The sequence below is a fragment of the Maylandia zebra genome, linkage group LG10, assembly GCF_041146795.1.
Source record: "Maylandia zebra isolate NMK-2024a linkage group LG10, Mzebra_GT3a, whole genome shotgun sequence".
Lineage (NCBI taxonomy): Eukaryota > Metazoa > Chordata > Actinopteri > Cichliformes > Cichlidae > Maylandia > Maylandia zebra.
The window spans coordinates 2,231,630-2,258,140 of NC_135176.1; the positions used below are offsets into that span (position 1 = coordinate 2,231,630).

Here is a 26,511-nt window from a genome sequence, read left to right on the forward strand (position 1 = left end):
AGGAACTATCCCTGTGTGTGACCGTCACCCTGGCTGTGCCAGTAAAAACAATTAAACCTGTACCACAAAGGTGTGTTTACCAAAATATTTACCCTGATATGATTACTATTACATCACATCCTCTGAAAAATGTTTATCTAGTTTACACATTTGCCTATTAAATAAAAGATCACAGGTTTGATCCCCTGCAGAGACAAATATCTTGATTTTTTTGCAGGCAGAATGGCAGCCTGTGTGAAAAATCCACCAAATCAAGCAAGGAGAGGGCCCACTGTGGAATCCCCTTGCAAATAAGAGAGCAGCTGTCAAACTGTGCTGTGCAATGTTTCAGTCTGCCGCTGGTGTAGGAGCCCCATCCAGCAGGTTAGCTGATGCTCAAAAGATTTCGTCACATCCCCCACATCTGTGACCATTTTAATATGTATGTCTCAGGTCTGTTATTGAATGTGACTGAAGAGTCACGCAACATTTAGTTGAGATCAGTTAGGAACTGAGCAACAGCTCTTTGCCCGAAAAGCCAGAATTTCTGTCCTGATATTGGACCTCATACACACAACACCAGGGCGAGACACTGTGTGTGCGGGTTTGAGTATTTTCTAGTTGACACCAAAACATACAGAGGGAACAATAATAATAATTTTTTTAAAAATCAATAGAGTTAAAAGAAAGTGTGATATTTGCACTGATTGGTAGCAAGTTGATAGGTGGCAACACAAAGACAAACAGAAGGTAACACAGTATAGGGGAGAAAATCAAAGTGTGTGTTGTGATGCTAGAAGTATTTAATAAAACTCCATAAATTTAAGCCTTTACTTCTGACACAACTCTTCACTATGAATAAATAAAACACTTTATCACAAAGGACAGTCAGTGGCAAACATAAACATTTCCCTTAGTAAAAATACAGTACTTCAAGACTATACGTGTAGTATTCCAATATCAATATCTAATTTAATACAAGTGATTTCCTCCAACTATAACAAATAGTCTAAAGTGCAAAACAGACTTTGTCAAAAAAACATTTATAAAAAGTTCATGTTTAAAAAGAAACAACAACAAATGGTCAGTCATATTAAAGTTGCCTTCAGGTTTAATGTCCAGTGTGAACAATAAGCACCATGATTCCTAACTGTAACAATGTGCCAGATTTTTGTGTGTTTCCCAATATCCAGGCCCTCTCCTGTACACAGGAGGGACCCACAGGTTGTTCCTCAAACTGTGTGGGGCTCTATTCCGAGGCCTGTAGCTGTAGTGGGGCTGTGGAGGGATATGACCTTTTCCTGGTACCATCTTTTTGGGATGCCATATAGGAGCACATGGATTCATTTTCTTAAACGAATAAAAAGAGGAAAAATAAATAAGTTACATATATATAAGCTGCCAATTATAGTGGACAAACCAAAAAACAGTCATAATACTGTAGCTAGATCAAGCTTGACCAAGTCAAGTAGGTACTAGTGTAAGAGGACTATTAGTTGACCAAGTTTTCATTGTTGAAATGGTTATCATTTATCATTATCACCTGGCTCCTTCACTCAGTTGATCAAGTATAATTTTGATCATTTATGGGCTGAAGCTGAACCCAAGAAGCATAGGTGCAAATTTGGCATGCAAACATACACCATCATTCACCAACTTCATGCATGAAATATTCTTTAAAACAATTCATCCAGGCCTTGGCTAACCATTTAGCCAGAGTGCTTACTGCAGTGTCTCCTGTTCAGAATCATTAGCCTGTGTTATCAGGAGTCTTGCTTTGTGTGTGCACTCAAATATTCATTGACAGCAGCAAAATGTTTCCTCTCATAAAAGACAGAATATATGTGAATGTAGGCAGCCCTCATTTCATGACAGAATACCTGGGAAGCAGAGCATCTGCTGGGGATAGTGAGGGGAGAAGTGCGGGCACTCTCCTCATCTGAAGAGGAACCAGAGTGGTAGTCTGATGTCACCCTCTCCAGTGCACTGGTCACCTTCTTTGAAACATCTTTGCCATCCTCATCATCACTTGAGAAAGTGGCAACCGAGAAGCAAGGATTTTGCTCACCATACCTAATAATTAGGAGAGACATCAATAATTATTACCTTTAATTAAACACTTAGTAGGAAATTTGTTTAAGAACGGTTTTCTTTAGGGAAAGCATATTACAAAACAAGAAGCGCCGTCTTTGTTCATAAGCATCTAATAACGATAAATGCAGGTAAAAGATTTTTTTTTAAATTAAACAAAGCCACCAGTTTATATCCAAGTTTCAACAAAATGTTTAACTGCTGTTTCATAAAGATAGTGTTTTCTTGTTGCCAGTAGTCTCGTTTGAAATCACAGGAAAGCCTTGGGGTTAATGAAACTGTATTTACAGCCTCTTTCACCACTGCGCATGAAGCATGTGAGGAAGATTAACGTGAATGGGTCATCTCACGTTAAAAACCAGTTTGCCTTAATTATTGAGTGATACCAGGTTTAGATTAATGAGAAAGCAATCAACCGAAGCACATTTAAGCGTACAAGATTTACAAACTCTTAATCTCACCTGCAACAAACCTCCCCAGGGTCCGCCCACAATGTGAGTTCACGAGGAAGTCCCAGGTCACTGTACTGGATACCACTCTCACGACAGGCCCGAAGGAGCTCTGGATCCTGCTTGTGAAATCTGTTCACTCGGATGCACCTTCAAAGCACACACACAACATAAACTGCCTTCAGCTTAAACGTGCCACCAGAACAATCCGAGTTTTACTCATTTGCATCCCAGAGCAGCCCCACCTGTATGCTTGTCCCTTGCTGGGGTTTTCAGGATACCAGTGCCCCTTAAACTTCTCCTGCAGTGCCACAGCCAGCCTCTCAACAAACAGCTCGACCATCTCCGCTTCCAACTTCTCCCCCTTTTTCACAAGCCTCTTCAGAAAGAACACCACAGCTGCAATCTCTCTCCTCATATTTTACAAGTGTTTCATCACGTATGGACAGCTTCTGTAATGAAAGGCATGTGACAGATCATGTAAAACAAAATAGATATACAGGTGTAGATCCTACCTACAAAATGTTTTCTGATGCCCAAATTGGAAAAAACTAATTCCACTTTACAGTCTATCACTGCACTATTTTAGGTGGTTTGACCGTTTTAACTATTCTGTATATCCAATGCCAAAACTCCCTCGGTATCAACAATACGCCTGTGTTCACGTGGCAACACCTGCTGTTGTAGGAAACATCTTTAGTTTAAAATGTGGACATCCTTTTGTTTATGCCCTGCTGCCTTCGGTTAACGGTTCGAACCAGAGAAAGGCGGGCTGAGACGCACAGGTTCCATTTAGCCACGCACTTGCCTCGTTCCATAACACGAGCTACTGCTCTAAATGCGCTATTTACGGAAACGGAACACGATAAGGCCCAAGTAGCGTTTAAGTTAACTTCAGCTGAGGTTTAAGTTATCGTTATGATAACTATATTCCCACTGGTAATTACAGCCTGTTAATAAAAGCGTAAGGATATTATTCCTTCAAGACGTTGTGGACCTGTTAGCATTAGCAACACTGCTAACGTGGTCATGCTGCTAACAACAGCATTATAAATTTGGCGATGAAATCTACAAACTCAAAAAATATATTTGTATCCTACAAAAAATATATTTGTATCCTAAAAACGCTTATATTAATAGGTTCGAATATAGACTAAATATGTAAAACATTTCACTAACCTCTCCTTGTGGTCTACACCGACATGCGGACTAAAACGGATGCTTAACAGGAGGAAGCAACAGAAGAACCCGTCAGTTTTTGTTATTAACTCCGCCCTTTACAACCCAATCCCCGCCCACGGATAATTTTTATTGGTTCCATCCAACTCAATATAGCGCGTTCATTGGTCGAGTGTATGCCCGTCTTACATAATGAGTCATTCACGTGATTGTTATGACTCATGGTGAGGTATGTGTTTGTTGCTTATTATTACTGTGGTTACATCCTCTGATGTAATTTCATCTTAACACTGAAGAAAGAGAAAGTAGTTCTTCGTGTGGCTCAGAAGCAAAAGATGAATTTATAGTTTAACTGCGGGTTGCCATGGGAAGCTATTAAAGTTAGTAAAAGCTGCAGTTTATGATACACCAACTATGTATGATACAACGTGTGATAATGAGTAACAATAACAATTTGATAGTTTTTATTTTTAAAGACTTTAAAAGTTTAAAGTTCTGGGGTTTGTTTGTTTTTAAATTTACTTTTTAACACAACGCTGAGTCAGGGATTGTCGCATCCATTTCCTGGAAATAACCCTTTTTAGCGGCATTGCTTGACGTAATACGCCCATTCGCCCACTTGAGTGCGCTAGACCTCTACAGAACCCCAGACTGGAACCAGCACTTTGTCTCACGTTGTCTATGCATTCATCAGCTTCAAATCCAAAGGTGCTTTTGGTGGCATGGCTGTTTATGAAAATTAGATTCCCAGAATGTTATAAAATAACACAAAATAAAATAAATGAACATTTCACTTCAATATTCTCAAACTGTACATCGCATGCAGACGTGTGCACGCCCATGTTATTAACTGTCCTCCAGCATGTTCATATATACAGGACAGCCACATTTGCCCTGACTGCTTCACACAGGAGTATTTATAATTTTTGCTCAGCTCACTAAAATTTGAAATAAGACAACTGAATTGGTTATGTAAAATAAAATAAAATGTTGCACAGTAAGAAGTTATTCTTGTGGGTTTTGTGATGCATTGTTTTAAAAATGGCATAAAGATTTCTGCTATTAGTATGACTTATTAACATCTGATCTGTATTTGTAATTTCATTTAGTTGCTTATCCTGGTAACAAATAAAAATAGTCTTGATGATTGAAAAAGCTGCTGTCTGGATCAATATCACCTAGAATGTCTTGTGGTCACTGTTCAGTGGGAACAATGGTTTCCAGTTCTCTCAATGCATTTATATCCTATATTCCTGTATACAAGATGCATTTTCAATATAGATATTTCCAATGTGACAAGTTATTGTTAAACCATGTATTAAATATACTCAGGAAGCAGCTGCACAACCATATGACTGAGCGAAGGGACTACACAAGTGTTACTTCTTCCCACGACTTTTTGAGCACCTGTTGTACTACGGGACACTATTTTCCTTCCTGTATAAATCTGTATGCATATGCTCAAAATAAACGATCTAGTGAAATAAATGAAAAAAGAAGTTAGCATTCCTTATTTGACTGAATCATTTACATTTTAAGTAACGGAGGAAATCCATCTTCATCTCTCACCCAATGCCATTAAGAGCTTATGTGTATATATTAGTCTCTAGCCATCATTAACCCAGCCGTAACTTTTCTTTGTCCATGCTGCAGTGGCTACAATGAAGAAAACAATACCATGTTCTAGCATGTAATAAAAATAGTTTTTATTTTATTTTGCAAAAACAAAATATACAAATGGTCACTTAAGCACAAACCACTTAATCTGTGTAAGATCCATAAAATGCACACAATAAATAAAAGAGAAAAATCACAAAAATACCACAAATGCAGAGATTTTCAAAATCAGAGAACAAATCAACAGTCCAGTCTAAATAAAGAGAGTGGAAGTATTTCAGGTATGGTAACAGTAGAAGATCATAAAACCACCAAAAAAAAAAGAACAAGAGATCAAAATCAGGCAGCTAGAGTTTCCTGCTGAGCAGGGGCACGAGCCCAGGCATGTTTCTGTAGCACGCAAAAACACAGCATTCACAAGCAAAACACACATAACAAAAACCCCAAAAACCAAAGACTTAAGGACTGAGCTTTAGGACCAGGAATCTAAATATTCACTCTCTCAAGCACTGAACACAGGTATCCAACTAAAACCAAGACTACAATTTAAAATGGAGATAAAGTCTTTTAAACCCCAAAATGGGCTAAACACATTTAATCTCTTACAAAGAGAACGCACAACACTTACAATGCTGAGTTTTTCTAAACATCACTCTAACCTTGTCCTTTCCCAGCTTATTATATTTTGAGTAGCTCTGTGAGCCCTGAAACACCTATAATCAATATATATTTCATATTTATAAGGCTTCTCATTTATTTGTCTCCTCCTTTGCATAGGGTCCTGAAGAACATACTAAATCAAAAACTGTCTCTACATCTCTTGTTGACTTGTTTAGGGACCTGCAGAGACACAGGGTACAGCAGACTATCCCATATGTGTTGCTATGACATCAACTTAGCTCTTTAACACATGAGAGGGCAAGCCAACGTAACAGTGAAGATAAATAAGAACACATACGCTGAATACACACAGGAACGAATTGTTTCAAAAGCTGTTCAAAAATCAAACGTTTGTAATTCACACACAAAACAGAACAAATAGAAACTTTGGTTTGGCAGCCTGTTCACTTCCATTCAGTGCATAGCCTCTCATACACAATGGTTAAAAAACAAAAAACACAGCTTTGTATTATACAGTGAGCAAATCCTGTCAGCAAGAATAGTTCCAATAAACCCAGAAGCTGAATTAAATCAAAAGTTTTCACTTTTAGGATTTCAGATACTCTGATTTGTCTTTTACAAACTGATGCTCTTGGTGTCATCGTGCACATTTCCAGATGAGAAATGACCCGTAGCCATTTTTCATAATGTCTTATTTGGAATAAGTGTGGCAAGCAGACACATATAAGTACTTGCCACTGCTTGTAGTGACACGTATAACTATTTGAAACTTTGCCAGTTACGGTCGTAGTCTGTAGTCAACTTTACAATAGACATTTCAACCCATAATACTGTCAGTAGATGCTAACTTGTTGGGGCTTTCCATGACATTAATAATCAAACTGCTGGCAGTGGCTTATAGTATGATTGGGACGGTCACTGTTCATTTGAAATCATCCAAAAAAACAAACAAACAAAAAACAGAATCAAACTCTCAGAATCCAAAACAAAAGAAAGGAAAATCCACTGTAAAACTGAAATGTGTCAGAAAACTAAAACAAAAGTACGATGATAACAAATGTGTTTGGAACATTTTAAAACTGTTTTTCAGTCTTTGAAAATAATAACATATTTGAAATTAAAAACGTGATCTTGTCCATTAAAAACAGCCTCATCCAGTCCCAGGAACCTCTGTGCTGCTTTTTACCTGCTGCTAACATCTCATGTGAACTCGGTTCGGCTGGAATTCAGAGCAGAAAATCACCTTTAAACCTCGCATCATCACTCCAACCATGAAAACAAACACCATGTCAGTCCAGCCCTTAATGTTGCTCTAGTGTCCTCCAGGTTACACGTTCTGCATTCTGCAGTCTGAAGTGTTCGTCTGTTTCCTCCCAGCAGCCAATCAAAAGCCACCTCCCAGCACCTCACTCCACAGTGCTGCTGCTGCTGGCCTTGACCCCGGCCCTGCTAATGTGCAGCCAGGGCAGCTTGGCGCAATTTTTAAAGAGCTGTTCGATGGCAATGTGACGCACGTGCAGCTCAGATGCCAGCGAGTCTTTCTCCTGCACGGCAACTGTCAACTCCTCAAAGACCTCTGTGAAGAGAGAGAGGAGGGGTGGATAGAGGGGATCAGCATTTTTATTCACAAGGCGCGCACACACACACACACACACACACTGCAGATCATTAAGTCGCGGGCGGGCTTATGTAGTCTTTCAAATTATTAAACATGAGCAATTAACATCCCCATCTGCTGTGGGTACATTTGTGGAAGTGACTGCTCTTAAAGGGTGAACAAAAATGTGCAGGACACGCTCCCACTAGGACGTTGGGAGGACAATATCTCACATTAGCTCAGGTAATTTGCCTCTTGGCAGCAAGAAGAATGATAATTTTACTCATCCAAAAGAATCAAGAAAAAAAATAACATGACAGTTTAATAATGATTAAGCTGCTCATTTAAGCAGCTGTGTGATAGGTCACTCAGAGGTCACATGGTGCGCTGGACCTCTTGAGATAAGAAAGCTGAGATAAGCAGCAAACAATGGCTCTAACAGAGCCGGCAGTGGATTCAAGGAGATGATGTGTTGACCAGAAGCCTTTTAGTCTATTTCAGGCACTAATTTATTGAGTATTATGTTCTGAATCGGGGAGCTAAAAGTCAGACTGGGAATTAAAAAGACCCTTTCACTAGAGCAGCTTTTTTCCTGAGGGCACCAAAAATCTCATGTGGGGATTTATCAGAGAGGAGGATTTCACACTGAAGCAAAGGTTTTTAAAAATGCTTAAAATATAGATGACTATGACTGCTGAGCCTTCTGTGAAAGGAGCTGTTCAATCAGGATATCAGTAAAAACCACTTACTCTGAATCTGCAGGAGTAGCTGGGCATTTAGCTGATGGAGCTCATCCACACTCATTTCAGTCACTAAAAGAAAAGAGATCACTTTTAATGGTGTGTGAGCACAGTGGATGTCATTTAGAATAAGAATAGACTTTAAACATGCTGCAACACTTGTGCTACTTGTCGATGTCAGAAATTGTAAATAATACGCACTAAAACTTCATTTGCTCTGTTTAAATAACTGCAAAGGTCTGTGCCATCTCAAGTGTCAGAGGGTGATGCTGTTCTCCTGTGGAAATATCCACAGTTTAAACAGTGTACCTGTGAACTGCCTGTCATCTTTCACTTATAAGCAGAGAATTTGAAAACTGCTGGCCTCTAACAGGCTCAGTCACATCCTGCAGGATCTGTAGTTATAAACAGCTTTACTGGAGATGAGACGTGAAGCAGCCAAGGACACAGCCTATCTCGAGGTTAGAGGAAAATTAACCTCTCTCTGGAGAGATCACAGCTAAGAGGAAGATGAAGGACAGTAAAAACGTTCTGCTGTTGTACACGCTGAGGTTTTTGAAGATAAAACTGAATAATGTGAGAGGCGAGAGCAGCTTTCCTTGTCTGCTGACAGATGTATTTTTCTTTTTTAAAAGAAGAAGAAGAAGAAGAAAAGCATAAACGTTCCACTGCTTCAACTCCAATTTGATAAAACCAAAGTCTGCTAAAGTTTGTTTGTGAAAAGAAGAAATGTGCTTACACTCTTCTCTGCTGTGACCCTGGTGCGCGCGCTGCTGTCCTCCTGATGGCTTCCGGCTGTGAAGACCTCTCCTGCTGTCGTTGGACCAAACGTCAGAATGCGACTCCTGCAGCAGTCCTAGCTCCTCGGCTGTGTGGCGCTCCAGCATACCCATCGTGTAGTCAGCCGGCCCTGTTGATTTGCCCGTGTCCCAGCAGGGCGTGTAGCGGGGCACCTGGGCGTCTGACTGGGGGAGCAGCTTGCGGTCATTTTGCTGGCCGTAACACAGAAGCTTAGCCCCCCGTCTGTTCGGGCCACTGGAGGAGACAGAGTCTTTGTTCTGGGCGTACTGAATGATGCGGTTCAGTTTCTGGCTGAGGGCCAGCTTCATGCCCTCGTAGGCACTCCGGGAGACCTTGGATCGTGACAGCTTCTGGTTGGCGATGAGATGACATTTCTCAAAGCAGTCTCTGTGGCCTCGCAGGGACTTGGAGTGCAACAAGGTAGCAGAGGAGACACCTGCATTCACACGGACAAAGCAGGGAGTCAATAAGACGACGACAAACGCAATGACACAGTGCAAAACGACAGTCAGCTAAAGCTTCTATTGTAAGAAGAGCCGTTATTGAGTGAGCTCAGGTGAAGTGGAGACAAACCCGTTTTCCTAGCATGTGAAACAGCAGTGCTTGTTCTTGTAACCACCATAAAAACCTTTAGTGGGAAAAAGCTGCCCTTAAATAAACTTACAGTAGAGCTACAGAAAAAAGAAAAAAAGAAACATGAACTGTTAACTAGTCTGATATAATGTGTTGCAGCAGCCGTCCCACTTTCTATTGCTGTGAGCCAACCACCCCATGCATGTGTACTGAATCGTGTTTATTTCAAGGCTTCAGTCACATTATTTTGCAGATTTAGACTATTATAGATATAAAATAATTATAAAGATAAAGAGACTTTTTCCCCCTGAAGGCCAGTAAAACGCCACTGATCTGGGGCTGCTAGGCTGGACGCTAAATTATTAACATTAATAAGTAACATCTGCAGAGTGTCCGTTGTCTGCAGCAGGAAACGCTGCAGTGAAAACCTCAGTTCTGAGAATGTTAGCATGCCAGCTTTTCTTCATTGCAGCCACCGCATACTGCTTCAAAAGCTTACAGACACACAGACACACACACCAAATCTACCACATGCAGTAGAAACAATACTGTCAGAAAGCTCTTTCTGCCTCCTGCTAATGCAAGAAGACAGAGTAACTGCTATTTTAGCTTATGCCTTAAATCATGTTGCATGTATACCATATTCTGTTGGATTAATAACCTACTGAACTTGCCACAGCAAATAAAAGTAAGAAGTAAACTAGTATGAAAGCAAGCTAAAACTGACAGACTGACCTGCCACAATCTCTCAGTAAAAGCTGCTTAGTGCTCAGTGGATTAGCCAGTAGAGCTCGAGATGGGAGGGATAATAGATTAACTCAGTCTCAATGCAAATATAAAGCTTTTTTTTTTAAAGCCGGAGGATTCATGAGAGGAAATTGGTCTCTCTGTCCATATGAAGCAGCACTTCATTTACATTAATTCATGAGACTTACCTGTGCCTGCTTCTGTCAAACAATATTTTTATGACTTCACTACCCAGCAGTGACTACATTTTAGCTTCTTTAACCCATTTTAGCTTGAAAAACTGCACAATACAGCACTTGTTGAAAAAGAGACTAAAAAGATGCATTCCCTGGTGTAAAATAATTAATTCTGCATTCCTTGTGGTTACCTTTACACATAAAATGTAATGTTTCATGGATCCAAAAATTAAAAGAGGGTCACACTGTGCTCAGTTTTGCGTGTAACAGGAAATTACTCCAAATAAGTAGAACACAACTGTAATAACCTCTGAGTGTGGCTTTATAAACAATGGGAGGCTGACGGTGAAAGAGAAAGCGTTAACACAGTGTGTGTGTGTGTGTGTGTGTGTGTGTGTGTGTGTGTGTGTGTGTGTGTGTGTGTGTGTGTGTGTGTGTGTGTGTGTGTGTGTGTGTGTGTGTGTGTGTGTGTGTTTTAGAGAGATGGAGAGGTGACCTTCTTCTTACAGCCTCTATTTCTCAGTAGACAGGCATATGTGCTGGAGTCTGAGGTGTTGTTCATCTCGATTTAGAAGCTCACACAGAGACATTTACCTCACAAGCGCCTCTCTGCACTTTACCAGCAGCCAGGTCACTGTTTTCACTACACGACACGACCACAGCAGACACACTCACTCATAAGCCTCATGTTTGGCGTTTGTAGTGCAGGGCTGCTCTAAAGTTACACACATGCAAAACAACGTAAGGCAACACACACACACACACACACACACACACACACACACACACAGGTTCAACAAATTCCACTTAGTCTAAGTAAGAAGAGAACCCATACTGATGTTAATGACTGAAATGGAGAGAAAATATTAATGAAGTCAACACAGAGAGTTGAGTTATTTGTCATTGTAAAAACTGGCTTTGAGAACAACAACAACAACTAGCAAAACTAACATGAGAAAAGGAAACTTTATGTATAAAAGCAGAGACAGTAAGCAAAGTTGTGCAAAGACAGACATAAAGCATGCTGGCTGAAAATTTACCAAGAGAATTTTGGTTTTAGTGGTTTGAGGCTGCATGTTGTATGAATTGTAAAAGTCAGTTTTCTGCCTAGAGTTATATAAAATAGAAGCAGCTCACATGAAAAGGAAGACAAAAATATTTTTCTGCACAAATTTGTTTGTAGGCAGTGCTTTTGGTATCTTTTGAAAGCTTCTGTTTTGTAACCTTGTGGAATCGCATCAAATAGTTCATCCCTAATTTGGGACAGACTGCATTAATAGACCTTAAATGCCTTAGCACATAGGAAGGTTTTAGACCATTACACAACTGTGTGGCACAAATCTATTCTTAGCTTCAGCGTAGTTCGGTTTTGACACCGAGTGCCTAAAAAGTCAGATGTTTGCAATGGATTAGTCTTATGAGGGAACCAAATATTATCAGAGTTTTGAGTCGTGCGAGTGCGTGAATAATTGTCTAACAAATAGTCAATGACTCTTCAGACACAGAACTTTGTGCCAGTCACACAGCCATGGATTTATCTGATCAGTCTTAGCCTTTGGATGTCCACAAAAACAGTGACTACCACTTGCCAGCAGAAAAATCATTGGCACACAACCAGGGCCGTGCACCACCAGCAAAAGACCTCACACCAGCTAAGCAGCTTAGCGCTACTGTCTTTCATGGCTGCACACACAGCCACAGGCACACACAGACTATTCACTGGAGGTGATTCAACATTGTTAGGCTGTGACATCCAGAGACATTAGTCACACTGATGACCAATGGACTTGTTTTGGTCTGCTTGTCTGGGAAGGGGTGAAGTTAAACTGTCGTAGACAAAAGCACAAACGCAAGCTGAAGTTTAATGAACAAATCCAGGCCTGTAATCAGTAATCCCTGCCTACAAATAATTATACAAAAGTAGAATCAGGCAATTCAGACCCACACCCGAATCAGAACTCAGGTAGCTTGTTTCATTAAAATCAAATAATCAGACTTCAGGCAGGTGGGAAAGAGTTTCCTTTAAGACAAGGATTACGTTTCAGTAGAACTCAAACACTTTACAACTAAATCACAAGGTTTTAGTCACAAGGAAAACAAGCATTCAGAAAAGTTGGGGAACAAGACAAAACCACAGAGATATTACTTCCTCTGTTTGACAGGCCAGCTTCTTTTAGCGGCAAACGTTTTAGCCAAACTGAACTCTGACCTGCACTTACAGATTTGTTCTTGTGGTTTCCATCAGGGAAAGAAAACTCAATGATACATGTTTGCAGAACATTATACGGATAGTATGTGATATATTAGTAATGTCTGTTTCATCAAACTTCTGAGCCGCCTGCCCACTCAATCCTTGACACACTTTAATAACGTGCTGGGAGTTGGCATGGAGACAGCGGCACACAGGTCACTGATGGTGAGGTGTCAATAAGAGCTGCATGCCACTGCTTAGGAGAACGTGTTGTCAGCAGCTGCACACGGCAACAACAACGAACTCAATGACTCGTGAACTCAGACTACATGTTAACCACTACAGATGTCCTGCAGTGCTTCCTACAGACTAGCTGCCATCACAGGTGCAGGAAACCCCATCTAACCGAAACAACAGCAACTGTTTCAGCCTGGAAGACACAGATACGATTACAGAAACCTACAAGCACTCATGCGCACAACTCTATTTCCACAAGTATGGCGGCCATTAAAAAACCCCCCCAAAAAAAACCAACAACAAACAAACTTAGAATTTGCTCAGAAAAACAAAACAGTAAGGAAGTTGCACATGATCCAAACATGTTTAAAAGACTTATTTATTTTGTGTGTGTTTTGTTGCCAACGTTGAAAAACAGACTACAGCACAATGTGACCTTGTTCATTACCGTTATTATTATTATTATTATTATTATTAGGGCTGCTCAATTAATCGAATTTTAATCACGATTATGATCTGGGCTTTCAACGATCATTAAAAATGACTGAGCCGATTATTAGCCCCTCCCTCATTTATCCGCGACACCTTAAAGGCCGTCTGTGAAAATATTGTCGGGCATAAACCAGTCCGTGGCGCAAAAAAGGGTGGAGACCGCTGATTAAGAGGACCCGAGGGAAGCTCGGAAAACTAAGCAGAAGTTATTTGGAGAGGAGAGTGACTGCTGTTGGTTGAAAAGAGAGTTTAAAAAAAAAAAAAAAAAAAAACTTCAGTGGTGTTGCACACTATTTTATATTATTTTTTTAAAGTCATTGTTAACCCTTTAAAGCCAGTCAGAGCAGCACGCTCCGTTTTGTGTAACTACTGTTAAATCCCTGTAGAACCTGAACCGTGTAAGCTAGCGCAATAATTTGTTTTGCATATGAAACCGGAGGAGTTGTACTTACATCTGATGCCATCAGCTTGTCCTCGGTCACGGTTTCCTTCCACATATAGCTTTGCAAAAATTGCATAAAAAGCGCTTGCAGGAACAAAAACATAATATTCCAGAAACACGCTTTGCCGTTACTATCAGCTGTTCGTAACACTTCCCACAGTGAAATGATGCACATGCTGTTTTCTTTGCAAATTTGCATCATAGGATTGTTTTTTGTTTTTCCTGCAGTATATAAAAATTGCTGTATCTCCAAAATAAAACTATGAAGACACTCAAAATAAATTTCCTGTGGTGGGAAACTATTTTTTTGCAACTTTATTGTATTTAAAGTTTTGAGGGATAAACCTCTTAAATTTCTCCAAGTAGAAATATATGTAAACAAAACAAAAGCGATTTTCAATTTTTTTTGTAGTTTATTGCACTTTTTTGCAATTTATGTAATTACTATGGACTTAATGCACACATATTATTAAAATATGGGCTATAACAGTTGTATTGTTGTATAGCAACTTGAAATGCTCCCACAAATGGCACTACAGCATGTAAAAAAAAAAAAATAATATAAGCTCTGGTGGACTTGGTTCTATGGTAGGTCTTAAAGGGTTAAATAAATATCGTCAAATAATCGTGATCTCAATTTCAGTGAAAATAATCGTGATTATCATTTTTGCCATAATCAAGCAGCCCTAATTATTATTAATATAAATCAACTAAATATAGATCAGGAATGCTTCTGTTCAAGGCGTGTCTCTTTTACCCTGAGGCTTACAGTCACACTGTGCACACAGTACAGTGAGTGGCAGGGAGAGCAACATTTCTTATGCCTAAACTATGTTTATGCAGACACTGTTGTGAACTAACAATCATACATTCAAACACAAACTCCACGTTTAACAAGTACTCGGATTCCAGAAAATAAAGAACAAACTGTTCATGGAAAAGGATATTGATGCATGACAAATGCTGATTAATTTGTTTAATAACATAAGCATAATGGCTAACATATTTTTAGGCGAGAATGTAGCTGTGTAAACCTCAAATATCTGCTCAGTTTATCAAGACACCACATATTTTCAAAAGCGCTCCGACATTTTCGGAGACGTCTGTTACCCACTAGCTCGATAGCTAGCCGGGGGCTAGGCTAACTAGAGCCGTGAGAACACCGGACTCCCGGCAAATCGTTTTCAAACCCACCGCCGTCTTTCGCTACTCAGGTTAAACATGATATATAAGTCACTTAGATAACTTAAACATGTTATTGTTTGGCTTTTTTAGTATTTTATTTGTTCCTGAGTAAATCGGTTTGGCTGAGATTAAAGTTATAGTTTTTACACAGCTGAATAAAGTCAAGCAGACAGCTGATTATCAGAAGTGTGAGATGCTCGAGAATTTACTCCGGTGTCCTGTTATATTTTAGATAGCAAGGAGTTTATTAAACTTCACTGAAACAATCTGCAAATTTCATTAAAATTTAATAAACTCTCATCTTTTCTTTATTTTTAGTTAGCACAGACCTTAAACACTTAAAGCTGTAAGCTAATGATAGTTATATAAGAGCAGATGCTGCTGGTGCAATAAGCTGTACGTTTTACGTCCAATGGATGATGATCTGATTAGTCGACTAATCGCAAAAATAATCGGTGACTAGTCGACTATCAAAATAATGGTTTGTGGCAGCCCTAATAATGGCCCATGTACACTATTTTCTATCATTTTTAAAGCACTGTCTGTTAACTGTGGCTGAAACGAGGACTATACCTTACATGCACACCACACAAGGTGGAGAAAGATCAGAGTTACTTATTCATACTACAGAAATGTGCTGGTTTAAACACCATGAGGCAATTTATGTCAGGCTAAAGGAGACTTAAGGCCACCTAATCCCTGCGTACAGACAGAGGCTGAAGCTCTCCAAACCTGTCGTGAGGACCAAAAAAACTGTGGAGCAACGAGGCTGTGGAGGAGCTTCGCACGTGTTTGGAGTCTACAGACTGGGACACAATGAAGGCTGCTTCTAACAGCTTGGATGAGTTTACGGACACTGTCACCTCCTATATCCACTTCTGTGAGGACAGCATCGTGCCATCACGCACCAGGGTGAGTTATAACAATGACAAACCCTGGTTTACTCCTAAACTCAAAAAACTGTGGCTGGGAAAGAGAAAGGCGTTCAGAAGCGGAGACAGGGACTGCTACAGAGAGGCCAAGTACAGGTTCACTAAAGAAGTGGACATTGCTAAACATCAGCACTCTGAGAAGATGCAGCAGCAGATCTCAGAGAATGACTCGGCCTCTGTGTGGAAAAGTTTTAGGAATATCACAAACTACAAGCCTAAAACCCCCCACTCCACTGACGACTTGCTCTTGGCCAACACCCTTAACGACTTTTACTGCCGTTTTGACGAGCCATCAGGCAGCCTTCACACCTCCAACGGCCCCAACAATAGAGACACTTTGGACACTCATTCCCCCACCTCTCCCCCCTCCATAGAGCCATCACCACCTTCAAACACTTCACCTACAACACCCCCCTCCTCACCCCACACAAAAGAGGATTTCACACCACCTCCTCCCACCACAACTCTTCATATTCATGAAGCAGATGTGAGGAAGCAGTTTAAGAGTCTGAATGCTCGGAAAGCTCCCGGCCCAGACGGCGTGTCTCCTGCCACCCTCAGACACTGTGCAAACGAGCTGGCCCCAGTGTTTTCTGGCATTTTCAACTCCTCACTGCAGGCATGTCATGTGCCTGCCTGCTTCAAGTCCTCTACCATAATCCCTGTCCCCAAGAAACCTAGGATCACTGGACTAAATGACTACAGACCCGTGGCTCTGACATCTGTGGTCATGAAGTCTTTTGAGCGCCTGGTTCTCTCCTACCTCAAGACCCTCACGGCCCCCCTCCTGGACCCCCTGCAGTTTGCATACAGAGCCAACAGGTCTGTAGATGACGCCATCAACATGGCCCTACACTTCATCCTGCAGCATCTGGACTCCCCAGGAACCTATGCCAGGATCCTGTTTGTGGACTTCAGCTCTGCCTTCAATACCATCCTTCCAGACCATCTCCGAGGCAAGCTTTCCCAGATGAATGTGCCTGATCCCATCTGCCGGTGGATCACTGACTTCCTGACGGACAGGAAGCAGCATGTGAGGCTGGGAAAGAATGTCTCGGACTCCCGGACCATCAGCACCGGCTCCCCTCAGGGCTGTGTTCTTTCTCCTCTGCTCTTCTCCCTGTACACCAACTGCTGCACCTCCACCCACCAGTCTGTCAAGCTAATCAAGATGACACCACCGTTATCGGACTCATCTCGGACGGGGATGAGTCTGCCTACAGGAGGGAGGTTGAACGTCTGGTGTCCTGGTGCAGCCACAACAACCTGGTGCTGAATGCCCAGAAGACAGTGGAGATTATTGTGGACTTCAGGAAGCACACAGCTCCACTCCCCCCCATCATCCTGACTGACACCCCCATCACCTCTGTGGACTCATTCCGCTTCCTGGGTACCACCATCACCCAGGACCTGAAGTGGGAGCCCACCATCACCTCCGTCATTAAGAAAGCCCAGCAGAGGATGTACTTCCTGAGGCAGCTGAAGAAATTCAACCTGCCAACACGGACGATGATGCAATTCTACACCGCAATCATCGAGTCCATCCTCACCTCCTCCATCACCGTGTGGTACGCTGGAGCCACTATCAGGGACAAACAGAGACTGCAGCGTGTTGTGCGCTCTGCTGAGAAGGTGATTGGCTGCAGACTCCCATCTCTGCAGGACCTGTACACCTCCAGGACACTGCGGCGTGCAGCTCGGATCTCAGCTGACCCTTCTCACCCTGGACACAGTCTGTTTGACCTGCTCCCCTCAGGCAGGAGGCTCCGGTCCATTCGCACCAGAACCTCTCGCCATAAGAACAGTTTCTTCCCCTCTGCTGTTGGACACATGAACAATAACCGTATGACTGTTCCCACCACTAACACATGACCCTATGCTGTGTTCACTGCATCATTCCATGTTTGGCACTGATCACCACCTGCACTCAGATAGATATATACATATCTATCTATCTACTTAGCACTTTTAATTCTTATTCTCATTTTTATTTTCATGTCTATTTAAGCTTAATTTATAACAGTATTTATAACAGTATGTTTGCACTGAAGCACCGCAGCAATTTCCTAATGTTGTAAACCCGCTCAACATTTGGCAATAAAACCCTTTCTGATTCTGATTCTGATTTAAAAAGAGCCTGTTCATTCAAACCCATGTATTAGTACAAAACTAGTAGACCACGCCGTGGGTTCAGCAAATATCTGGACCCCAGATGTGTTCAATCAAACAGCTACCACAGGCTGCAACATAATTGGGCCTCTCAATACACCCCAGGGTGAAGAGTTCACCCACAATAAATGAGCCGTTTATAGAAGCATGCTGCAGTCAGAATCAGCACCGTCTAATATATTCCAGCCTTTCGGTGTAGGAATTTGATCTTTATTCATTCCAAGCCCTAATAAAGTCTGGTATAATAATAACACCCGACTTGAATACACTCAGAATTATATAAGAAAAAATAAAGAAATGGTTCTGGGTTCCAGCTGAACGTGACGGTTCAGCAGACTGATCGCCTGACACGGAGCCACAGGAGTCCAATAACAAGAAACCGTCTGTGATGGGGGCTGGATAGAAAATATTCACCTATCCACCTTTTGTCAGTTCTCTCAGGTATTTACAGATCACAGCTTGCACAATATATTAATAGAAAGTGTGCGATACCATAACAGCCAAAGGTACTCTGCTCCTTTAATGTGGTCCTTTAGAGATCACATGTGATAATAATTAGTTGTGTAATTAAAATTAGAATAGACATCTGACGACCAAACCAACATTTATACCAGTATGCCACAACTGAAAGGGACCTCTGGCTCGAGCAGGGCGATATGGCCAAAAATATTTATCACAATATATATTTGAAAATTTGCGATAACATATAACTGACGATAATATATATTTTTCGGACCATAAGGTGCACAGGATTATAAGGCACATTAAGCAAAACAGTCAGATAAATCAAACTTTCCTCAACTCATTCTTCTTGCTTCCTCCACTTCTGTACCATTGATTCATTAATGTTGAATTCTCTGGCAGCGGCTCTATTCCCATGTTGTTGCAGTATATTAATGACTAACCTCGTATTGTGGATGGATTATCTCAGTTGTTCTCCTGACTGAAGTTTGGTCCGTTTACAGCATCCTGCCATGCGATTGCATTTGTCCCTAACCACCAGGAACCCTCACGTTAACTTTTTTCGAGGGGAAAAAGGTTGGCGTTCATCCTGCAGCTTCACTGTTTATGTTATGCTAACATAGCTGTGTAGCTAGCGATCATGTAGCACATCATTATATACCAGCTAGCCCAACTTCAGTAACCCTACAAACGTCACTGCTGTTTAGTTTCCTGTCTTCATTTATGTTGGAAGTGATAGCAGAGCTGTACGTTTGAATGTTTTCAGAAATCTCTCAGAACATGCTATATCATGCTTAGGTAACTAGCGAAACTAGCGAGCTAACTTCCGCTAGCTTCCTGCTAACTTCTAACTCCGTTAAATGTAATAAATTCTGTTTTCATGGATGCCTGGATGTTAAACTTCATAGTTTCACCTGGTAAAGCAGCAATGCTGATCGTTTTATTAAAGATGAATTGGATTTAGACAGTTTTTAACTCTCAGTGATGCTCGTTTGACTTTGGGACCCTAAGAGAACGGAGTTTAGGACCCAGATTACTCCCAGATTTACGAGCACCTTAGTCCAACAAATACGGCAATAACGATGGCCCGCTTGCATGTTGTACAAAAAAAAAAAAAAGAAATTAAAAAAAAAAGAAAAGTGCTTTGTTGTGTATCTGACGGACAAACACCAAACCAGTTCCACATCACTGAAGCTGCACCATTTTTACAAACCAATTCTGGTTCATCCGTTTCACTCAACAATCAGCCATGTGCGTATGAAAACAAAGGCATTGCACATGTGCGTTTTACCCATATTTTATCGCGATATTTCATTTTCTTATCGTTGCCTAACATTGTACCGGTATTATCGTGAACACTATAATATGGCCCAGCCCTCCCTCTGGCTATCTTAGTCATCTTATAATCTTTGGTATCACTGGCATTTCTGGGTTTGGTTATTGACAGGTTAGTCTGAGCGGTTATAAAGATGTCCTAATTATAAAACTGCCTCTGAAATATGCACACTCTTTTAACATGAAACAGCTCTTCCACAGAACATAAGTAGTAATTGGCTGGCTCTGGGTGTGGGACTGCAGTCACCCCCTTGTTCTCTGCTGCAACGTGTTGACGCTCAGGGCTAGAATACCGCTCAGATGGTATAGTAAGAAAAAGGAAAGGAAACATTGTAAATAAGACGTGTTAACCTAAGTACAGGTTGAGCAGTATATAAATACGTACAAAATTTTGTTTGATGCTTTCTCATAGAACAAGCAGATGCAGGCCAAAGTGATTTCCTCAGGAAACAGCTACTTGGAGATACAAAGACTGCACTTCCTGTCCATTCATTTGACTTTAAACTGTGAACAAAGTCTTAGCCACAAACAGGATTTACATTTATATCTGCACCCGCTGCTACCGTTGGCGATTTTGGTGATAAACAACGGCGCACAAAAGTGCCTTTAAATAGGGAACACAATATACTGACGCCTGGAAATGACAAAGTTTCAACATTACTGACTTGTTGGTGCACACTATCCAACAACAGTCATGAATACTCTGCATGTCAGCAGCTGCCGGACATGTCTGAACAACACCACTTCATGGGTATTTGTAATCACATCTGTGGGAGGATGTGGACTGAAAAGAATACTTGAGTGTAACTCATAGTGGATTATTTTGCTACTGCTTAGCTACAATGTGGCAGTGTCAAGTTGTGGTGAGTGTCACCACCACACTGTGCAGTGAAACATTATTTTTTTAAAATAAAAACATCTGCAGAAAAAAAGGGCAACTTGATTGATTTTACAAAAATGTTCAGCTGTGGTCAAAATGTTAAAAAAAAAAAATAGAATATTGTGGAAAAATTTCAGCATTCTTCGGGTCACGTGTACCCTAATGGTCACTCAGCTTTGCAAAAGTGCAGTACCAAATTAGTCTTCTCCAAATGTGGTGCGTTTAAGTAAAAAATAAACCCTTCTCCTTAGATGCAATTGGACTGTGCATGTGGTGGCTCATCTTCACACAATCACCTGGTCTAAAAATATCATTTTTGACACAGAAAGACTTGATCTCTATCCATCTACATCTGAAACCAGCATTTGTCACCATTTAGTTTCAGCCAGCTACAAGTCTGCCTGCTGTGTGGCCTGTAGAAAACACTTATCTTTGTTCATAAAATAAAAAAAATTTAAAAAAAAAGCTCTTTGGGGTGATGGCATTTTCTTGAACCACACCAATAAATTTACTTGATAATTCTGTTAATATTCTGTTCATGTAGAAAGTAATACATACAAAGTGGCCTCTATCTAACACAAAAAAGTAAATAAATAAACAAACAAAAACAAATAATTCTGACTCTGCTGTTTATTGAATATTCAGAGCCAACATGAATGAGCCAATGAATGATAGTGATAGCATGATGTGACCTGATGTGACCTGGGACACATGGGCTCTGGTGTGTGTGTGTGTGTGTGTGTGTGTGTGTGTGTGTGTGTGTGTAAAAGAGATAAACACCACTATGAAGGTGTATATAGACTCATGTTTATCAGAGTTAACAGATTTGCCGTTGAGTAAATTGTAGCCTTGCTTCTTCTCTTTTAACAAACAGTGGCGCAGGATGAATGGGAGCTATGGCTATTAAGTCTACATGAGCAGTCAGCGAGCACATGGCTAGGCTTTAGTTTCCAATCAGCCATGCCGAAAGTGGCCACATGAAGCTTGGCAGGCTTTTCTCTGACCAATGATATGCTTAGCTGCACCAGAAACACGTGCTTGTCTGCAAACTCTACCTTTTCTCCCAGCATATCCGACAGTTACATAACAGCCATTTCAATGCTACACATGCTGATGTCAAAACTTGCACCCCAAAAAACTGAATCTGAGAGGGGTTTTTTCTGACACATCCAGTGCCAAAGGACACCTCAGATTTGGGGATAGACTTTTAGTACTTGGACTCAACATCCTGAAATAGAATATGCAAAGACAGCCTAAGTGAGCAAAACAATCCAGCCCATCTCAAAATGATATACCATCCTAGAAGCACTCGGGCAGTTCCCAGAATCCTCTATAGCTGTTTAACACATCATACACAATCACAATATATGTAGATAAAAAATATACACACACTTCAACAAGAGCCTTTGTGCATCTGTGAGACGAGTGCCAAATGAGAGGCATGTCCAATCCCTTTTGATTCCCTATTCTTCCTCAAATAGGCCACTCATTAATTAAGACATGAAAAAACTTCAAACACATGCTCTTGAGTTGGAGTGGCACATCAAACGGGAGAATCACGGCAGCCTGCCATACTTAGGGCTTCGGTCGTGCAGTCCCATTACCCTGCACATGTAGCTTATACATTGTTTCTAGAGAGGATAAAAGAAGCGACTGTGACAGGCAATCCTATAAGACATCAAACCGATGAAAAACTGAAAGGCTCTCAGACTTTATCGCAACAACTGGTGCAGGCATATTTGCCATGATGGGAAGTGATGACCGCAGAAGAATCTGGATGATTCTACATAATCCAAATCCGAAACTAAGAGCAGCACTGATATATTCATGCCTGTTGATAAAAGCTCTGAAATTGCTGGACATTAAGACAAAGGCAAATTCAGAATCCCATCAGACAGACAGTGTGTGGCAATTAAGAAAAGGTCACACTTAAAAATGTTTTTTTGAAAAAAGCAGGCAGCTCTTTTCTTTTCCCCCCATAGCACTTTGTTGGTGAACACGCAAGCAGCCCACAGCCTTACCTTCAATGCTGAGTTCAAAGCAGACGTGGCAGAAAGACAAGGTCCCCGTTTCTGTCTCTAGCTTACAGACGCTGCAGATATTGTCATCATTCAGATCAATGTTAACAAACTGTTCCTCTTCATCCATAGTGTGCCTGTGTTCAAACAATCAGTGACAGATAACACGGTTAGCATGCACAACCTCTAAGTGTATTTCTTAGTAATTAGGTCACACTTTCATATAAACTTATTAAAAATGTACTTTTTGGTCGGGAGGAACGGTTTTTTTGGGGGTCTAAACTATTTTTGGTGCAGATACAGTAAAAGGGACAGTGTCCTTTTTAATACATCTTTAGTTGATGATAGAAAAATGATGACCCAAAATGATAAAATGGTCATGTGATCACTGAAGTGCTAGATTAAAAATGCCAGTCACTCTCTTAACACTGTGTGAACATGCTCCAACCCCTCCACACTGAACCAACAATACAAACATTAATGGCCCGGTCTTAAAACAACTGTTGTCTCAGTGGGAAATATGTCAGGACACTCTAGAAACACATATAACAATGAACACAAGCAAGTAATGTACACTACCCAATCCTTTCTTTGCAGTTGTTTAGACTGATGTTCAGTAACTTTACTCAAAATTACAAGTACTCCATTAGGTGACTGAAAACTTCCTCTTGGGAAAAAAACAAAGAACAGAAGCAAAACAACAAACTTGCCAATTAGTAACCATCTTGAAACACCACCGGGCATTTTTTGCACAGTTATTTTGTAACATTATCTAAATTAACTTTAGTCTCATTGGTCACAGTTTGTTTGGTCTTGTTGGTACGCTCGTTTGTCAGCTGCTACCAGAGGAGGGACCTGGCTCTCTTAGATTAGTTCACTTGGTTTGATTGAAAAAAAAAAAAAGAGCCCCAACAAACAATGCTGACAGAGCTCTGGCCACCAGACGTGTTTCACCCCTTCTTGTCTGTAGGTCTCAACGGGAAAACTCCAGGCAGAGAGCTTTCAGCTTTCAGCTCTGCAATGCCCCAAGACTAAGGCCTCCACACCTAGTAACATTTAGCCAGAGCATGGAAAGTCAAGGCCTTTGCCAAGACTGCGCAATCTTATGCTGAGCTTTCTCAGCTCCTTTTAAAGGAGAGGATTTCTGACTGCACTATAAGCTCTATTTAAAACCTCTGCTGGACAGAAGTAATAACAACAATGATTACGTTCTGGATCATGTAATCAGGACATCATGAATACAGTGACAGAGTGGAAGAAAACTTCTCCCACTGGCAGGTTTGATTTCATAAGAAATCCAACAAAACTCAAGACAAAAACAAAGGCTCTTTTTCATATTTCTTCTATTGTCTGAGTTGTAGCCACTAATTTCAGCTTCAGAATTCAAAGAATTTGTGGATTCTCTGTCTGAAGATATAACAAGCATAGCTCAACGAACATTACAATAAGTCTGTGAAAAAAGCTAATAATGATGTATGCATGTGGGGGGGGGGGGGGGGGGGGGGGTGTCTTTCGTACCTGTATTGGATCTGCATTGTTGTACCTACTCTGTGCGCTACATTACAATGAATCCAGTCTTTCTGTGAAGGTTCTCAGTCATCCAGGTCATCGTAGTCAAAGGAGCTTGCAAAGAAAAGCGTCTGGACTTCTTTAAGTTGCTTGAAGACGTTTCACCTCTCATCCGAGAAGCTTCTTCAGTTCTAAGGTCAAATGGTGGAGAGTCCCAGATATAAACCTAGTGGGAGTGACCCCCCACAGAGGGACAAAAGGACCCCCTGATGATCCTCTAATCGCCTGAGCCAAGGTGTGAAACTGGGTGTGGGTCCCAATCAGCCAGAGTTTCGGGTATGTTCATTGTGAAACCTGGCCCCACCTTATCATGCGAATTCCTGAGGTCAGATGGCCCAGGATGTGATTGGGTCCCACACCCAATTTCACACCTTGGCTCAGGCGATTAGAGGATCATCAGGGGGTCCTTTTGTCCCTCTGTGGGGGGTCACTCCCACTAGGTTTATATCTGGGACTCTCCACCATTTGACCTTAGAACTGAAGAAGCTTCTCGGATTAGAGGTGAAACGTTTTCAAGCAACTTAAAGAAGTCCAGACGCTTTTCTTTGCAAGCTCCTTTGACAATGAATCCAGTCCCCTTTTTTGCCATTTAAAATTGATTTATAGAGCTGTTAAAAGTCCTTTCACCAAAAACTGATCGCAGCTTCTACCTTCTGACAGGAATGTTGTTCGAGGACATTATTCAATAACCTATGTTGTTGTAGGTGATATACTCGGTTTAAATACTGGCAATTACTTTTTGGCACAACATCAGACAAAAAGAGTGAATGATTATTAATGTGCCTTTGGATCTCTGCACTGAATATTTTAGTTATTATGGGGTTTGTCTCCACACAGTAAATACCTTTTACAACTGGACGAGATAGCGGGATTCACTCAACAACTGATCTGAGAACATGCAACAACATATATGATCATCCAGTAGAGCTGGAATCATTTAAAATGTTTTGTAAATAACCTAAAAGAAACCCTATTGTTTGTTCTATTTGTCTCCGTGTGTCGTAACACGACGTAAATATTAATCAAGGACAGAAAACAAGCTAAGCAACGTTAACAACACCAATCCCAGTAGACAACACACACAAAAACATCTAAAACTTTGAGTTTTATAATTAACATGTCATATAACCAAAAAATTATACGTACATCTACAAGCACTCCCAGTTCACTACGTTAAATTTCTAACGCTAACACAGGATTAAGACCATTAGCAGACCTTCAGCTGTGAATCAACAGAATAGCCAATGGTTTTCTACCTGAACTTTCCAGTCTGTTGGAAGCACAGTTAACCTTCACCAATGCCCATTTTTCTTTCCGTCGGTAGTTTAAACGGCCTGCAGAATGCTACCTCAAATGCTGGCAGCTCAAAGTAACCCGAGCGACCTTTTAAGTACCGTTTAACAAATTCCTGCTAACAAGAAGTTAAGCTAGCAGCACACTGGCATCCTCCGAGTACTTCAGTCTGGCTGATTCGTGACCGTTATTTGGCGTTGTTAAACACCGATGGACTCATTTTAACGACAACACCGCCACTATTTTAGGACTCCACTTTTGTGAAACTCACCTTGATCTTCGAGATCCGCTCCGGACAGCTAGTCCTAGTTTATGTGTACTCCACGGTTCTCCTATACCCGAGTAAAGCACCCAAACACAGGACGAGGCTGCGCGTCACGGCAAATCCAGAGAAGCTACAGGAACCTCTAAACCCCCCCTCCGCGGAACGAACCACTAGTTTATACGAGGGGTGAAATGAATAACTTAGAGTTCAAGGATTAAGTGTTCTGGCTCTAGTATTAACACAGACAAAAAAATACTGATACTCTATAATATTAAAAACATAACTAACGCCCATAAGTACAATAGTCTTATTACACAAATGGCGTATTGCAATAATATCATACATGCACCCCTATGATCAAAGTATATCTACGCCTTTCTTGCGTCATCAAAACAGTTCAGCGTTAGGTAGAAGACGTGATTTTTCTAGATAAACACAGGGATAACTATAAAAAGGGAACAGAAAAGCATT

General features: G+C 41.0%; 2 protein-coding genes across 2 annotated transcripts; both read right to left on the reverse strand.

Annotated features, from left to right (window-relative positions):
• Positions 1 to 758: 758 nt before the first annotated feature.
• Positions 759 to 3,795, reverse strand: btg3 (B-cell translocation gene 3). Its single transcript, XM_004561640.3, has 5 exons — positions 3,699 to 3,795; positions 2,765 to 2,971; positions 2,532 to 2,669; positions 1,860 to 2,052; positions 759 to 1,329 (listed from the first exon to the last, which is right to left on the reverse strand). Exons 2-5 carry the CDS (start codon positions 2,935 to 2,937, stop codon positions 1,126 to 1,128), a joined length of 708 nt encoding a protein of 235 aa, XP_004561697.1. The 5' UTR covers positions 2,938 to 2,971; positions 3,699 to 3,795; the 3' UTR covers positions 759 to 1,125.
• A 1,584-nt stretch (positions 3,796 to 5,379) lies between these two features.
• Positions 5,380 to 26,185, reverse strand: lg10h21orf91 (linkage group 10 C21orf91 homolog). The gene is made up of 5 exons (XM_004561641.3): positions 26,047 to 26,185; positions 22,917 to 23,050; positions 9,013 to 9,510; positions 8,283 to 8,345; positions 5,380 to 7,512 (listed from the first exon to the last, which is right to left on the reverse strand). Exons 2-5 carry the CDS (start codon positions 23,041 to 23,043, stop codon positions 7,343 to 7,345), a joined length of 858 nt encoding a protein of 285 aa, XP_004561698.1. The 5' UTR covers positions 23,044 to 23,050; positions 26,047 to 26,185; the 3' UTR covers positions 5,380 to 7,342.
• Positions 26,186 to 26,511: the final 326 nt, after the last annotated feature.

Excerpts from the sequence above, each read along its gene's own strand:
- btg3 (XM_004561640.3), bottom strand. The coding sequence starts at position 2,937 with ATGAGGAGAGAGATTGCAGCTGTGGTGTTCTTTCTGAAGAGGCTTGTG. Across the intron at positions 2,670-2,764 it reads AGCAAGGGACAAGCATACAG|GTGCATCCGAGTGAACAGAT; the intron begins GTGGGGCTGCTC and ends TGTGCTTTGAAG. Across the intron at positions 2,053-2,531 it reads CCTGGGGAGGTTTGTTGCAG|GTATGGTGAGCAAAATCCTT; the intron begins GTGAGATTAAGA and ends CCTAATTATTAG.
- lg10h21orf91 (XM_004561641.3), bottom strand. The coding sequence starts at position 23,043 with ATGGATGAAGAGGAACAGTTTGTTAACATTGATCTGAATGATGACAAT. Across the intron at positions 8,346-9,012 it reads GGGTCACAGCAGAGAAGAGT|TGACTGAAATGAGTGTGGAT; the intron begins GTAAGCACATTT and ends CTTTTCTTTTAG. Across the intron at positions 7,513-8,282 it reads GCTACTCCTGCAGATTCAGA|AGGTCTTTGAGGAGTTGACA; the intron begins GTAAGTGGTTTT and ends CTCTCTTCACAG.